This window comes from Lissotriton helveticus, chromosome 11 (genome assembly GCF_964261635.1).
Source record: "Lissotriton helveticus chromosome 11, aLisHel1.1, whole genome shotgun sequence".
NCBI lineage: Eukaryota > Metazoa > Chordata > Amphibia > Caudata > Salamandridae > Lissotriton > Lissotriton helveticus.
The window spans coordinates 806,968,581-806,982,604 of NC_136072.1; the positions used below are offsets into that span (position 1 = coordinate 806,968,581).

Genomic DNA, 14,024 nt, shown 5'->3' on the forward strand with positions numbered 1-14,024 from the left:
GGTGAAAGGAGCAACACCAAACACCATGAGTAGGAATCCCCACGATAAAACAAAAAACAAGCAGCTAAGAAACCATGGGTAAGGAAAATATTGAAGATGGACAGAGAGCAGTAAAAAGGGTTTTGTTTAGCTCCACTTTAATTTGGAATCAATAGCTTACTGCAATCCTGAATAGAATGTTATTAATGTCTAGGGCTCCTGGTTTTATGGTATTTGTTTTTTGTATTTGTTTTTTTACATTTGAATCCGCATTTATCCATATTTATTTTTTGCTAATTGTATCTGTATTTATCCATATTTATTTTGAGTTTTGTGAACAATTAAACTGAAATTAGTATATTTCCACATTTATTTAACCAATAAATCTCCACTCATGCTTAATGCCTGTCAGGTTTCAATGCTATGAACACCACAGAAGATAAATCAATGCACTTACATGAAAATATGCACATTTCAGTATCAACCTTGTAAATTGTAAATATCTATTACTGGTTAAGCCTCTGTTCTAAAGTTCCTTTTTTTAACCCCCTTACCTATCAATCCACAAAGATATCGGCCTGGCAGTCAAGGGAGACAGTATTAAGAATAACTCAAAACGCAACCCAAGTTCTGTATTTATCCATATTCAAAAATAACTACAGACATGAATATAAATGTTTTTCTGTCTTTATTTATCTTTAAAAATCAGTCAAATGGAAAACAGGGAGCCATAATTATTACATATAGAATTATAGATGGGGAACAGTGAATAATCCTTGGTCCTGAGTGATATCAAATAGAAAACAAGAGCAAAGGTAATTGTTTTTCTTGCTTGATAACTCTAATTCTACACATTATATTTTTCATTCTAGTAAAAATTAAGTATAATTTAACGATCAATTGTTATTAACATTTACTGAAATAGGCTGTAACCAATATAGCAATATTAATGAACTTTATCAAAACAGCTTGTGGGGGAGGGCAGTCAGGAAGTACCCATTCCATACCTTCACCAACAAGAAGCTTGCCACAAACTTTAAGGGTTCATTTCAGGGTCCCCTGAAATAATGTTATACATTTGTCCACCCTAAGACCAACTGGCAGGAGACAGGCCATGTCGCAAATTCCAAAGTTGCACTTAAATGTGGGAGAAACCCTTCCACTTGCTAGGAGAACGACAGACATAACATTTAAAATCAGCAATCCCCATATTCCAGGATATTGAGTAACAATAACAACTTGTTAGACGTTTCCGGGTGGACAAGAAGGGCAGAGCTAGAATGAAGAAGACAAAAGTGTGCTTGCACTATAAATCAAGTCTGTTGGGTCATTCTGTAGACACTACAAAGGAGAACATCGGGGTAAATTGTCTAATAGTTTGTCTTGCTACGATATTAGGAAGTTCCTATGTTCTATTTCAATAAAACAATAATAATAAAGTGAGTTTATGATAGTGGGTACTATTTTCATCTAAACATCACTTTGCAGTCTGTCACCGAGCCACTTGTTTTTGCGAGTGACTGCACAATCCAAGAGTCAAAAGGGCAGGGTCCTGAGAGGGTTAACATGAAGCTGTTTCTTTTTTTTAAACAAAGTTGAATTTAACAGAAAATTATACTTCTCAGATTAGATTAAACCTCATATGGCCATTGGATGTTCGGCATTTAGGCCACCTGACATTTTTGAAATAACTCAGAGAAAACATAGGATAAACCTTCAAGTTAAACAGTCATGTTCCCGAGTAGGACCATAGCGTGGGCAATGGGCAACAGAGCAGAATGCTGCTGTACGGCACCTGCTAAAATGCTATATAATGTTACATTGATTGTCATGTGTAGCAGGGCTTTCCTGATAATACATACATGTTACATACAAGTCAGGCCTGATTGTGTGCCAGCATGAGAGCCTTAACTCTTTACCGTGTGTGGTTGTGTGTGTGTTTGTGTGTGTCAGGCTTACGGCCTAGAACATTATTTTTTGCAATGGCAATGTTAACAGTGTGTGCAAGATCACATTTATTTTCAAAGCACTGCTATCTGGCCGCGGACCCAACAGCTTTCTGAGGTATGCGGGGATACTTGCATGGCTTGTTATAGTATTAGTTATAGAATTCTAATAACCATTCAGCCAATGCAATAGCCACGACACTTTTAATATATATACATGTAAATATTAGATAGGGACTAGGCTGATCTAATAAAGATAGCAGGAGTGTTTATTGTTCAACGTAGTTCTCATATTTACCTTGCTTCGTATTATGACTGCTGAGATTATTGTGATAATTGTAGGAATTGTGCATAATAAATAACCTTTTATTGTGAAATCTCAACAACTGTGCGCTGCTACTGGGGGCGTGGCTACGATAGCCAAGATGGCGGACGCACTCCCGTAGCTCTCCGACCGGCAACCCACAGAAGACTTGCCTTGCCCGACTCCACATGCCTAAACCCTCCACTAATGCCGGGTGCTGAGTTGGGAAACCCTCACGGATGCCCCCGGACCAATAATTGTCACCAGATCGCTGTGGGAGCGGAGCTGCGGGATCAGCCTGCCGGACACCGAGCCCATTCAAAATGGCGGCGCCTGACGAGCCCTGAAGTGAAAGTTGCTGGAGGGGACCCTGGCGGCTCTGTGCGCCGTGCCAGCACGACAATAGAGGGGCTGACATGGGGGCTGATCATCCGTTACCCCCCGACGCAGCCGTGAGTACGAGGGGTGCTCTCCGGAGTCCCCGCACAAGGGATCCGTGCTGGCCGAGGGGACTCCGGCACCTCAGACGGGCGCCATGAGGTTCGGGACCTGGGGCGCGCCAATTGGGACGCCAGTATAAGAGCGGGAAGAGACCAGGGCAGAGTGCCGCCCCTTTCTACGAAGGACACCCCCGGCGACCCCCCTCACCCCTCATCCACCAGGGGGGAGGTGCAAGCGCTGCGTGGGGGCCTCGATCGGCTGCCCCCAGAGGACTCACCTTGCCCGGCGCCTAGCACATCAGCTTTCCTGCAGGACCACGGGCTGCGATAGGGCCCCCCGTGCGGATGCCACCGCTACCCGAGAAAGTCTCCTGATCACCGTGGGAGTGGGGCTGTGAGATCGGCCCATAGGCGCCCGGGCCCACCCAAAATGGCGGTGCCCACTGGTCCTTGCTAAACAGTTTGCCGGGAGGGAACACGGCGACTCTGGGCACCGAGCTGCGGTGGCAGCCAGAAGACGACGCTGACACTCCATGCCCGTCACCCCGACGCGACTGTGAGTGGGCTGGGTCCTCCTCGGAGCCCCAGAGCGATCGGTGTAGACGAGGGGGATCCCGACTACCCCAGACGGGAGCCACGAACTTTGAGGCCTGAGACACGGGGGGCAAGCGCAACGCATTGCGATCGCCCAATAGCGGAGTGAGGCTGAATCAGGGCCCCCCCCTCCCCATAGAGGCACCCGGCTCTGAACCCAGTCGCACTCCCCTGAGGGCCGCGGGCCGGGGCCTCGGTGCCAGCAACCAGAGAAGTGCAGCCACCCCGGAGGACAGGCCCTGCTGACAGATGTTACGGACACGGGGTGAGAAAGTCCATTTGCACCCTTCTTAGCCCCACATGGAGGGGGGGATTGGGTGCCACACCCCCACCGCTGAGAGCTACTCTGATGGGATCTCACCTCTCCCATGTATATACCATCGGAGAAGCGGGCGCCCTGCCTGGAGGGACCGGTGCACGGTGAGGGGTTCCGCAGTTGCACCCCCGGTCTCATCACCCACCTCGGGAGAACAAGACACTGCGATCCACGACGCCACGGGGGAAGCACGACTATCGAGACGCATGTGTGAACTATCAGCTCTGACCAAAATGGCGGTCCTTGCTGGCCGACTCCAGAGGGGGTGAAGTGTACCAGAGACCAGATCACATCGGGGGAGCCCGCCGTCATCCCTGGCCGGTAGGAAGCACGGAAGAGCACACACTCCTCCTCCAGTGGAATCATTTTATAGCAGCAGCCCCAACCGCAGAGTGTAAGAGTTACACCGAGGCGACGGGCACTGGGGAGCCCCCGCGGCGTCCACGGGCCCCGCTCCTCACCGCGGGATCCTTGGGGGCGCAGAGGTGCTGGGTCGCCCCCCGACATGGACGCCAACGGGTGCCACTGGCTGCGGGACTCTTGACGGTGCCCTACAGGTTATGTGGGCTCGGAAGCTAAGTTGAGTAAGGAGCGGAAAACGACGGATCGCGCCCTCAAGAGCAAATCCCTCATGACCAGATGCCACAGCGTGTACCATTGGGGCCCACAGCCCTGCCGCAGTAGAAATGGGGAGACCGCAACGGACATTAACCTCGACACCAGCGCCGGCACCAAGGAAGCAGCCCTCCCCAGGCCCGTCCGGGAGGCAGCAGATCGGGGAGCCACCGCAAGCGGATGATATGTCAATGAAGCTGGACAAAGTACTAGCCGCTATAGAACATTCCCGGGTATCCATGGAAACCAAATTTGGCGAGTTGGCCACGGACCTTAACCTCCTGCGAGATGACCACAGGAAACTGGCCGCCAAGGTACACCAGGGGGAACAAACACTCCACGAGATGGGACCGCAGATACAGACACACCAGGAAGCCATCAAAGAACTGCAGACCAAAATGAAACACCTGGAGCGCAAAACAGATGATTTAGAGGGCCGTTCTCGCCGGAGCAACATACAAATCCTGAACCTGCTGGAAGGTGTGGAAGGGACGAACCCCATACAATACATAGAAACGTGGATTAAAACCTTCCCCCAGGCCCAAGACCTCTCACCATTCTTCTCGGTGGAAAGGGCACACAGGGTTCCTGCCCGGAGACCGCCTGCGGGCTCCCCACCTAGGCCATTTTTGCTGAAACTGCTCCATTATCAAGACCGAGATGCAGTACTGCGGATGGCCCGACTCGCGAAAACACTCAGAGTCGAGGATAAGCCCGTGATGCTGTTCCCGCACTATTCTCAAGCAGTGCAACGTCAACGGGCCACTTTCCTAGCGGTGAAACAAACCCTACGCCAAAATAACGTGCAGTACGCACTTCTCTTTCCAGCCCATCTCAAGATTATCCATGGAGGATCAACCCATTTTTTTACGGACCCAGCAGAAGCAAGAAATTGGTTGGAACTGCACAACGACGAACTGCCGGAACGCAGGCACACACCGCATCATGGCCTCTCCAACAAGAGGCGACTGCGCGCTAAAAAAGTCACCCTCACACAATTGGGTCGTCCATCAGTCCCCAGCACCAGGAACTCTCCCGATCTAGAGCAAATCATAGCGGTTCGCAGAAGGGCCTTACAGGCGGCGTCAGAAGCCCGACGCACAAGAGACAGCGCGGAGGGGGAACATGGCCCACATCTCTTCACATCAGAGGAGGAAGTCAGCGACGCTCGTACCTCCAGAGAAGGCTCAGTCTCACCACCCATGGTGACTCCACAAACGGCAGACACGCTGATATGAGGTACAGCAGGAACAGCGGCACGGTAAAATCGAGACACCCCTAGAAGTTGGGCAGAGCCCCAGCACCAAGAACCCAACGATGAAAGGTAATGGCAGGAGCGGGCACATATGCAGATATATTATGAGGTGGGTGGCAGGGGAGCTATCCACCAGTGGTAACGTCAGAACACCCCCCGCCCGTAATGGACTAGAGACAGTACGAGATGAACAGTTTGGACTTATTGTGCCCAGCAATAGGCCCCCTATGTTGTGACTGTTTCCTTGAAGTTGAGTTCAAGTTTCCCCTTCCTTCTCTTCTCCCTGATGCTCTGGTGGGAATGTGCTGCTGGATTGTCTTTAATTGGACTCGTGGGTGGCGGTTGGGTGTGTGGGGGAGATTTCGTTTGTGTGAAGGGACAGGAACGAACTGCGACCCACATAGGTAACAGCAGACATGACGAAAACCCCTAACACGGACGTTACATTCCTTACACTTAATGTGAGGGGATTACATACAGCAAGCAAGCGATACTCAGTGTATGCCTACCTAAAACGACAGCAGGCACACATAGCCTTTCTGCAAGAGGCCCATTTAACGACGTTAGAGGCGGAACGTTTGCAGAGGATGTGGAGAGGCACCATCTGTGCCACCGGGTACTCAGCGTTCGCCAGAGGAACATTAATTTGGATCAGGCCTGGTACCCTTTTCAGGGAGCAGACAAGGGTGGTGGACAGGGAGGGACGGTATGTACTGATGGTGGGATTGCTGGATGGGCAATCGGTATTAATAGGTAGTATATACACCCCTAATGCAGAGCAGGACAGGTTCTGGAACCGTCTTACACAGGCCTTGGCTCCTTATACACACACCCCCTGGATCCTGGGTGGAGACTACAATTGTGTGCTACACACTGGCTTAGACCGGGCCCGACCCCACAGGCACATTCACCGCTACACAAGCAAACTGAATTCTTTAATGCATGGCTCAAACACTGGGCATTAGTGGATGCCTGGAGGGCACGACACCCCACCCCCAAGCTATACTCATTTTATTCCATACCCCATGATCTGCGGGTGAGTCGAGATCGCTTCTTATGCTCGGCAGCATTATACCTCAAAGTGCAACACACAGACTACCTAGGGCGGGTGCTCTCGGACCATGACGCCCACTCACTTACCCTCAGATGAAGACCACCGGTACCCACGTGGAAATTGCCGCGGGAATGCCTCACAGATCAGGCCTTCACACATGATCATGGGGAACACTTACGAGAACACTTCGCAGTGAATGTGGGTTCAGCGTCCTCGAGACTCCTGGAGTGGGATGCACACAAAGTAGTAGCCAGAGGTCATTGTATACAGCAAGTGGTGGGTGTGCGGAAAACTCTTGAGATAGCGTTGCATGACTCAGAAAACACATTAGCGGCCCTATTGAAAAAAGAGGACCAAGGGGGAGCCACCCCGGCACAAGTGGCCGAAGCCAAGACTGGATACGCGGAAACACTGCGGGACCTCAGCAAATACAATTTTAGAGCCTACGCCGCCAGGGTACACCGGGAGGGCAACAGGGGAGGGACACTCCTGGCCTGGCTTGCTAAGCAAAACCCCGACGTGAAGCGGGTCACGGAGGTGAGGGATCAGGCAGGCCAACTCCAGATCTCCCAACCGGAGATACTGCAAGTATTCCATGCATATTACTCAGGTATATATCAAGCCCATGCCAGGGAGTGCCACAGCCCATCAATAGATTTTTCACTACACTTACACTCCCCCAGATTCAACTAGAAGACAAGAAACTACTAGAGAAGAAGATTCGGCCCGAGGATGTCAAACATGCGATCAGAGCCTTAGCCCGGAACAAGGCACCAGGGTTGGACGGCTTCCCCCTAGAATATTATAGCACCTTTTCGACCCACCTAATCCCACGGCTGGTCATCATGTATAATGACGCACTTCACAGAGGGGAACTACCGGGGTCCCTACGGGAATTGATTATAGTCACCTTCTTAAAACCACACAGAGACTCTACCCTCCCATCCTCCTACAGACCAATCACGCTACTCAACACAGACTGTAAAATACTGGGTAAAATCCTAGCTGAAAGATTTGCTACGATTCTGATCCCACTGGTACACCCAGACCAAAATGGCTTTGTTCCAAACCGCAACACGTCACAGAATATATGCAGACTGTTTCACATTCAGGACACTACGGGGGGGGGCAGTTTCCCAATGCGGCATGCCTAATTCTAGATCTCGAAAAGGCGTTTGACACCCTGTTATGGCCCTATTTATTTGAGGTGCTCCGTAGAAATAATGTCGGCCCGGGTATAATGGCATGCACAAAGCTCCTTTACACACGTCTCACTTCCAGAGTTCGGATGGGTAAATATATCTCCCCAGCGTTCAAAGTGGAAAGGGGGACCAGGCAGGGATGCCCTTTATCGCCCCTCCTGTTCGCCCTAGCGGTAGAGGGAGCAGACTGGGGGATCCCCCTAGCGGGTACCATACACTGTGTGTCCCTGTACGCAGACGACCTACTCATATTTGTCCGAGACGCCACAAAAGTTCTAACAGTCATCTGGCAGTATTTGCAGGACTTTGCGGAGGCCTCGGGCCTCAAGGTAAACTGGGAGAAATCCTCGCTCTACCCACTAAGCCACCAACTGGCCCCATTTGAGGCCCGGATTGGTGCCCAGTCGCTCACATGGAACGCAAAAGCTCCTAGGATTCTGGGAGTGTGGCTATACCACACCCCAGAGGGTTTATATGAGGGGAACAATCGTAAGGCGTTGGCAGGACTCAGATCAGCGGTAGGTTTTTGGAAAACATTACCTCTGGCCCCTATACGCAGAGTAGCACTGGCATAGATGATAATGGTCCCCCGACTCCTGTACCATTTCACTAACCTCCCCGTAATTCCACCGTGATCGTTTTATAAGGAATTAGATAGCCTGCTCATCGCGCTCATATGGGGTGGGGGCGGGGCCGGGTTGCATTGTCAACGCTCTATATACCCACAACGCTGGGGGCGCCAGCGTTTGAAGCTTATTTTTTAGCGGCACAACTCCAGTGGCTATTGTATTGGACGGCGGGGCGCCACATAGAAGAGACTTTCACCAGGGACTGCCCTATGTCGCTACCGGCAGGTCACATACTGCTGCTACCTGGCACGAAACCCCTACGCACACGGCCACTGCAGCTGTCCATAGCACGCACCTGTATGCTGCGGATACACAGGCTGTCTAAAATGAGGCCGCCATATTCGCCCCTACTACCACTGATAGGGTTTCCTAAAGGGGACACATACTACACAGCAGGGGCACTCCAGGTATGGACTGACCTGGCAGTTACTGCGATGGAATCCTTTTTTGAAGAGGGACAGTTGAAGACATATGATCAGATGATGGAGCAATATGACCTCCTACCTGGACAATTTCTAGTAGACAGACAGCTATTAGATAGTAGCTGAAGGCACTGGAATCCGAACACAGGGGAGCCTACAACACACCCAGTGATTCACGCGATTCTCCACATGGGAGGGGGGCGGCATTTGGTCTCGTGGCTGTATAGAGCAATTCGTGAGCTGATCCTCCCGTCTCTTCAACCCTTGCGCCAAAGGTGGGAAAGGACATAGGTCTGGTAGTCCAAGACAAGGAATGGAGCACAGCTCTGGAGTACCCCAAGAAAGTCTCTAGAAATGCAAGATTCAGGAACATACAATTTAATATCCTCCACAGGGCCTACCTCACACCGCACCGCCTCCAACGATTCTTCCCCGATAAGCATTTTGAGTGCCCCCGCTGCCAAACCCCAGCAGAAGACTTCAGACACATGTTTTGGGACAGCCCCACACTTACAGGGTTCTGGAACAGGGTGCATCGGACACTCACAGCGGTCACCGGTCTCACAACCATGTCCACATGGGAGGCCTGTGCGCTCGGGATCTTCCGCAAGCGGAAAACCGAGAAAACACAATATAGATTCATGTCCCTCGCCCTCCTCTTGGCAAAAAGGGGAATAGCCATGTACTGGAGGTCCCCAACAGGACCCCCGGAAGCAGCCTGGATAGGCGCCATGACCAAGTGGGGTAAGGCGGAGGAGGAGAAGCTTTGAGAGGAAGAATTGCGGGGAATCCGCAAACACCCCATTTCCCTGGACTGGGCACAATTGATGTATGATTTCGCACAGGCGACGAACCCCCCGGAGACACCCATAGTCATACCACCTATGATCCCACAAGCCAACCCGACCCCAGGCACCTCTGAAGCACCACAATGACACCAATCACCCCGGGCCCGCACGAGAGTGGTATCCCCACCGAAAGGCTACCCCCCCTGTCGGAGTAAGGACCACCACAGGGACCCGAGCCAGATGGTCCCCTCCGCCCCGCGCAAACGACCAGACATCCACATTCAATTCACATGAACAGTCAGGGATATGAGCAATCCCATGTAAACACAGCTGCACACTTCCCACTCCCCTAAGATCCCTCCCTTCCTCTGGTTCATTCCAACGGTTACATACAGTTTACTAGTTTACACTGGAGGGAGGCCCCCACCAGAGAATAGTTGGGAAAGCATTTCTAAAACAATGATACAACAACATTAAGGGACACACGTTTAGACACCCCCACCAGGTGCACCCGCAGAGACGGATAATACCCAGAGCCGGGACGCAGGGTCACCATTGCACTACGAAGGGGATGTGGCTCTTCCATATGAAGTGCACGACATGGATGGTGCAGCGACATGTAATGTGTACACGCGGACCAATCACCCCAATAACAGTTGAACAGTACAATACATCTGTATGGCATTGTGACTTGGGAATTATTTGTTCAAGTACCCTTTGTAACATTGCATTACTGCACAGATCTAACAATGTTGTAACGAATGCTAAAACCCAACAAAAATATTCAAACAAAAAAAAAACTGTGCGCTGCTACTGTCTCCAGGTGCCAGAATGGGGATCCATACCTATATACAATGCTTCCCTGTAGATAAGAGTTTCTCTCAGGGCTGTCTCACTCCTAACATTTCATATCTATATGAGAGTTACTTGTTGTGGTGAAGCATGATTGACACCTATCCATTCTCCTATTCTCTGAAGAGCATATACTGTGTCTCATTCCTCCACCTGGGTCTGTCCCCGAGAAGTGGGGTTCACAATAGGTTTGTTTGTATAGTTGTCTATTTCCATCTTCATACACCTGCAGCACTGTGGGAGTTCAAGAACATTCACACTCAAGTGTTGAGGATTCTGTCTCATTGAGTTGTGTGGATGTGGTTAATGTGCTGATTTTAAGCATATAGTTTTGTTATGTGTGTTGTAATCGTCCGTGTTTAGTATGGTTTGGTGACACCAGTTCCAAGACTGCTGCAAAAGAGGAGGGTGTTGCGCTTATGATTGTGATGGTGCTGCCTAAACCGGGTGAAGTTTGCTCTGCCAGTGTCAGATTCCAGTTGCTCGAAGCCTCAGACACTGTGAGCCTGGTTTCCTACAGTGATGTGAGGTAAGCCAGCATGAAGCGAGGATCACTAGCGTGTATCATTATTTTGTATTAATTACAATTATCTGACATACAGCTAAAGCCTTCTCCAGGTCGGACCTAAAGATCAGAAAAGAAGCTCCCTGTTCCATTTTTCTGCGTCCCTTTTAAGTCAACCAAAGTACCAACAAAAGCAAATTCAATGGGATAATCTTTTTTGGGAAGACTTACCTCAGCAGGAGCATTCTGCCAGAGCTCCACGCAGAAATCTTCTTTCATGCATAATGAGGCTGTCTCGTCACTCTGGCACCAGTATTCAGGACCTTGCTGACACAGTTTAGGGCTCTCCAGATCAACCAGCTCCACACCAGTCCCCGCTGCAACAAAGCACAGACAAGAAGGATACTAAGTGATCCACAAGTGTGGTTTGGAAATAAACAGGTAAGTATTACAACCAAACAAAATTTTCATTGGTCCCAGAAAAGAAAGCTCAGTATTCATCCCTGTTAGGATTCTAACCAAAATGTTGGCTTAATAAATATGATTACATATTAAATTTGATCCGTGAGGCTACTCCAAGAGACCTAATAGTTAGGCCTCATCTAAATAGTTCTTACCAAATATTCCAAGGAAAAAAGTGTCCATTTCCGAATTTATTGAAGAAGTTGTGTGGTGCATGTTCAAAAGGGGACCAATCTTTAATGAGTTCCAAAAACTTAAGTTTCTTAGTCGACACTTTTTGGCTCACACTTTGTAGATAAGGTGCTAACCTTTAGCTTACCAAATTTGCCATCTGGCCAGTATACTCTGAACATGATTACCTTTCTAAAGCAGTGATTTTTCTTTTCATGACATACACACTGTAGGAATGAAAGTCTTCAATTGTCTGTGACTCGGAGCTATCCTTCCATTTAGTCTTTTGCCCATGAAGATTCCTATGTCTTTTTGCTTTTTTTTTGTTAACAGGTTTTAGTGATTTTCGTCATCATTAGAATACAGTTATTGCACCAGACAGATCATTGTTTCATATTTTCAATGTACTCTTATACAGATCTCGGACTGCAATATTGCAATCACAGTGTCTGTTTACAACACAAACTTTGAACTGATCCCTCCCTCCCCTCTGCGAGTCCACATTGTGGAAAATATGTGGGTTGTGTGCATATTGAGTGTGTTAAACTTCGGTGTCATGTGCATGGAACGGGCTGGGGCATTACTAGATCTAAGTCAAAAGAAACTTTATTTCGATTGATTTTACAATCATAAAAGTACATTATAGAAAATATTTGCAACAATTTTATAAAAATTTTCGTAAGTACAATATTAACTAATATATGGAAAAAATATTAAATTGAATTTTAAAAGAAATCGTCTGTACAATGTTGCCTCGATTAGCAAAAAGCTATATACACAAGAATTTTGCACATAAAATTTACAATGCAGAAACCGCTAGTTGAGAACGAATTTTCAAACATGCCTTTAAAAAACAAGCTATACATTTTGCGACAAATTGGGAGTCTAAAAACTGTACTGCCAAAAGAGCGGGTCTACATCTTCTAAGACCTGTTTGTCGAAGAAGTGGGACCAACCACCGTTTACGCGGGGTCTCGTAGAAACTACAGAATAAAATTACATGCAATGTTGACTGGGGGGTACAGTCATCACAAGGACATCTAATTAATTCACGTTGCCAGTCTAAGGGCTCTGGAAACGAGACAAGACGATAAAAAGAATCAAAACGAAATCTTGTTAAAACATATCTGTCATAATTTGACAAATAATAGGTCAAATAAGGTTGTATGCCAGGAGAGGATTGAATCGCCACTAATTGGGTGTTTGATTGTTTACCAATTTCTGAGCACATACGAAGGTCTCTTAGATGGGTTACGCATAAATTCTTCAAGGTCTTTCTGGGTATGTCCATTAAAGTGGAAGGGTTGGTGAAGAAAGCTAAACAGTTCAAATCCTTCAGAAAATTAAAAATATAAAATAACCAGGGAATCTTTTTCCAGTGGGTCAATGACAAACAGTCAGTTATTAGTGACCGTGAAAGGTGACATTGCTCCTTGGTCCATATACGGTGCCAAAGGAGGATCGGTTGGAATCTAATGATGTCAGATAGATAATCCAAACCGAGCTCGATATGACTACCGTAATTAGGAGCGCTTCGAGGGAGAGCTAGTACATATTTCAAAAAGTCGTTTTCGATTACTTGGAGCTCTCCAACGGGAGCATAGCCCCATACGCCCGCTCCATACGTAGCCACGCTCAAGCACTTGGCTTGGAAGATTTTAAGTATCTCTGCGGGAGCAGGCTTACCCAACTTCCTGGAGAAGGAAGTCAACGCTGCTGTTGTGCGCTGAAACTGCATTTTTTTACTAGTAATGGCAGGTTTCCAGGAGTTTTGATCATCGATAAGGATTCCCAAGTAAGGGTATTTCCTGGCGTTTTCTAATCTGGTATTATCAATATGGAGAGGTTTGCATTTCTGAACTTTTTTGCCAATATGCATAACAAAGGTCTTGGATTTGTTTACTTTTAGGCCAAGAGTGAGCATATATTGACAATATTTGTCCAGTTGGAGTTGGAGCTGGTTTGGTGTTCTCGCTAGAATAACAGAATCATCAGCATATAGTAGTGCTGGAATTGGTCGGGTGTTCATGCAGGGGAGATCTTTGCCGCCTGCCAGCATAGCTTGCTCCAATCCATTTGTATAGATGTTAAATAAAAATGGAGCAAGGACGCACCCCTGTCTAACGCCCTTAGCAATGCTGAATGAATCCGATAACTCTCCATTAATGCCATACCTCACACAAGCTTTGGCATCTGTGTAGAGCTCTCGAAGAAATTTCAGAAGTGGAGGGTCTACGCCCAGATTGCTCAGGATCTCCCATAACTTGGAATGGATCACGCAATCGAATACGGAGCTTAGGTCCACGTAGACCAAATAAAGATTTCCGCCTTTAGCCCTAGCATATTTACCCATAAGTAGTGTCAGATTAAGGGCCTGTTCTACAGTCCCCAGTCCCTCCTGGAACCCAAACTGGAGGTCGGTGATGATCTTATTCTCTTTGGCCCAATCCTGGAGGCGCTCCAGGATTAGCCTCCCGGCGACCTTACCCA

General features: G+C 48.4%; 1 protein-coding gene across 2 annotated transcripts in view; it reads right to left on the minus strand.

Annotated features, from left to right (window-relative positions):
* LOC144791993 (prosaposin-like) overlaps window positions 1–14,024 on the minus strand; it is a 128,295-nt gene that overhangs the window by 39,978 nt on the left and 74,293 nt on the right. For both annotated transcript variants that reach the window (XM_078666862.1, XM_078666861.1), the window contains exon 8: window positions 11,133–11,278. In XM_078666862.1, coding sequence (XP_078522988.1) covers window positions 11,133–11,278 — 146 coding nt within the window. The remainder of the gene's footprint in view (window positions 1–11,132; window positions 11,279–14,024) is intronic.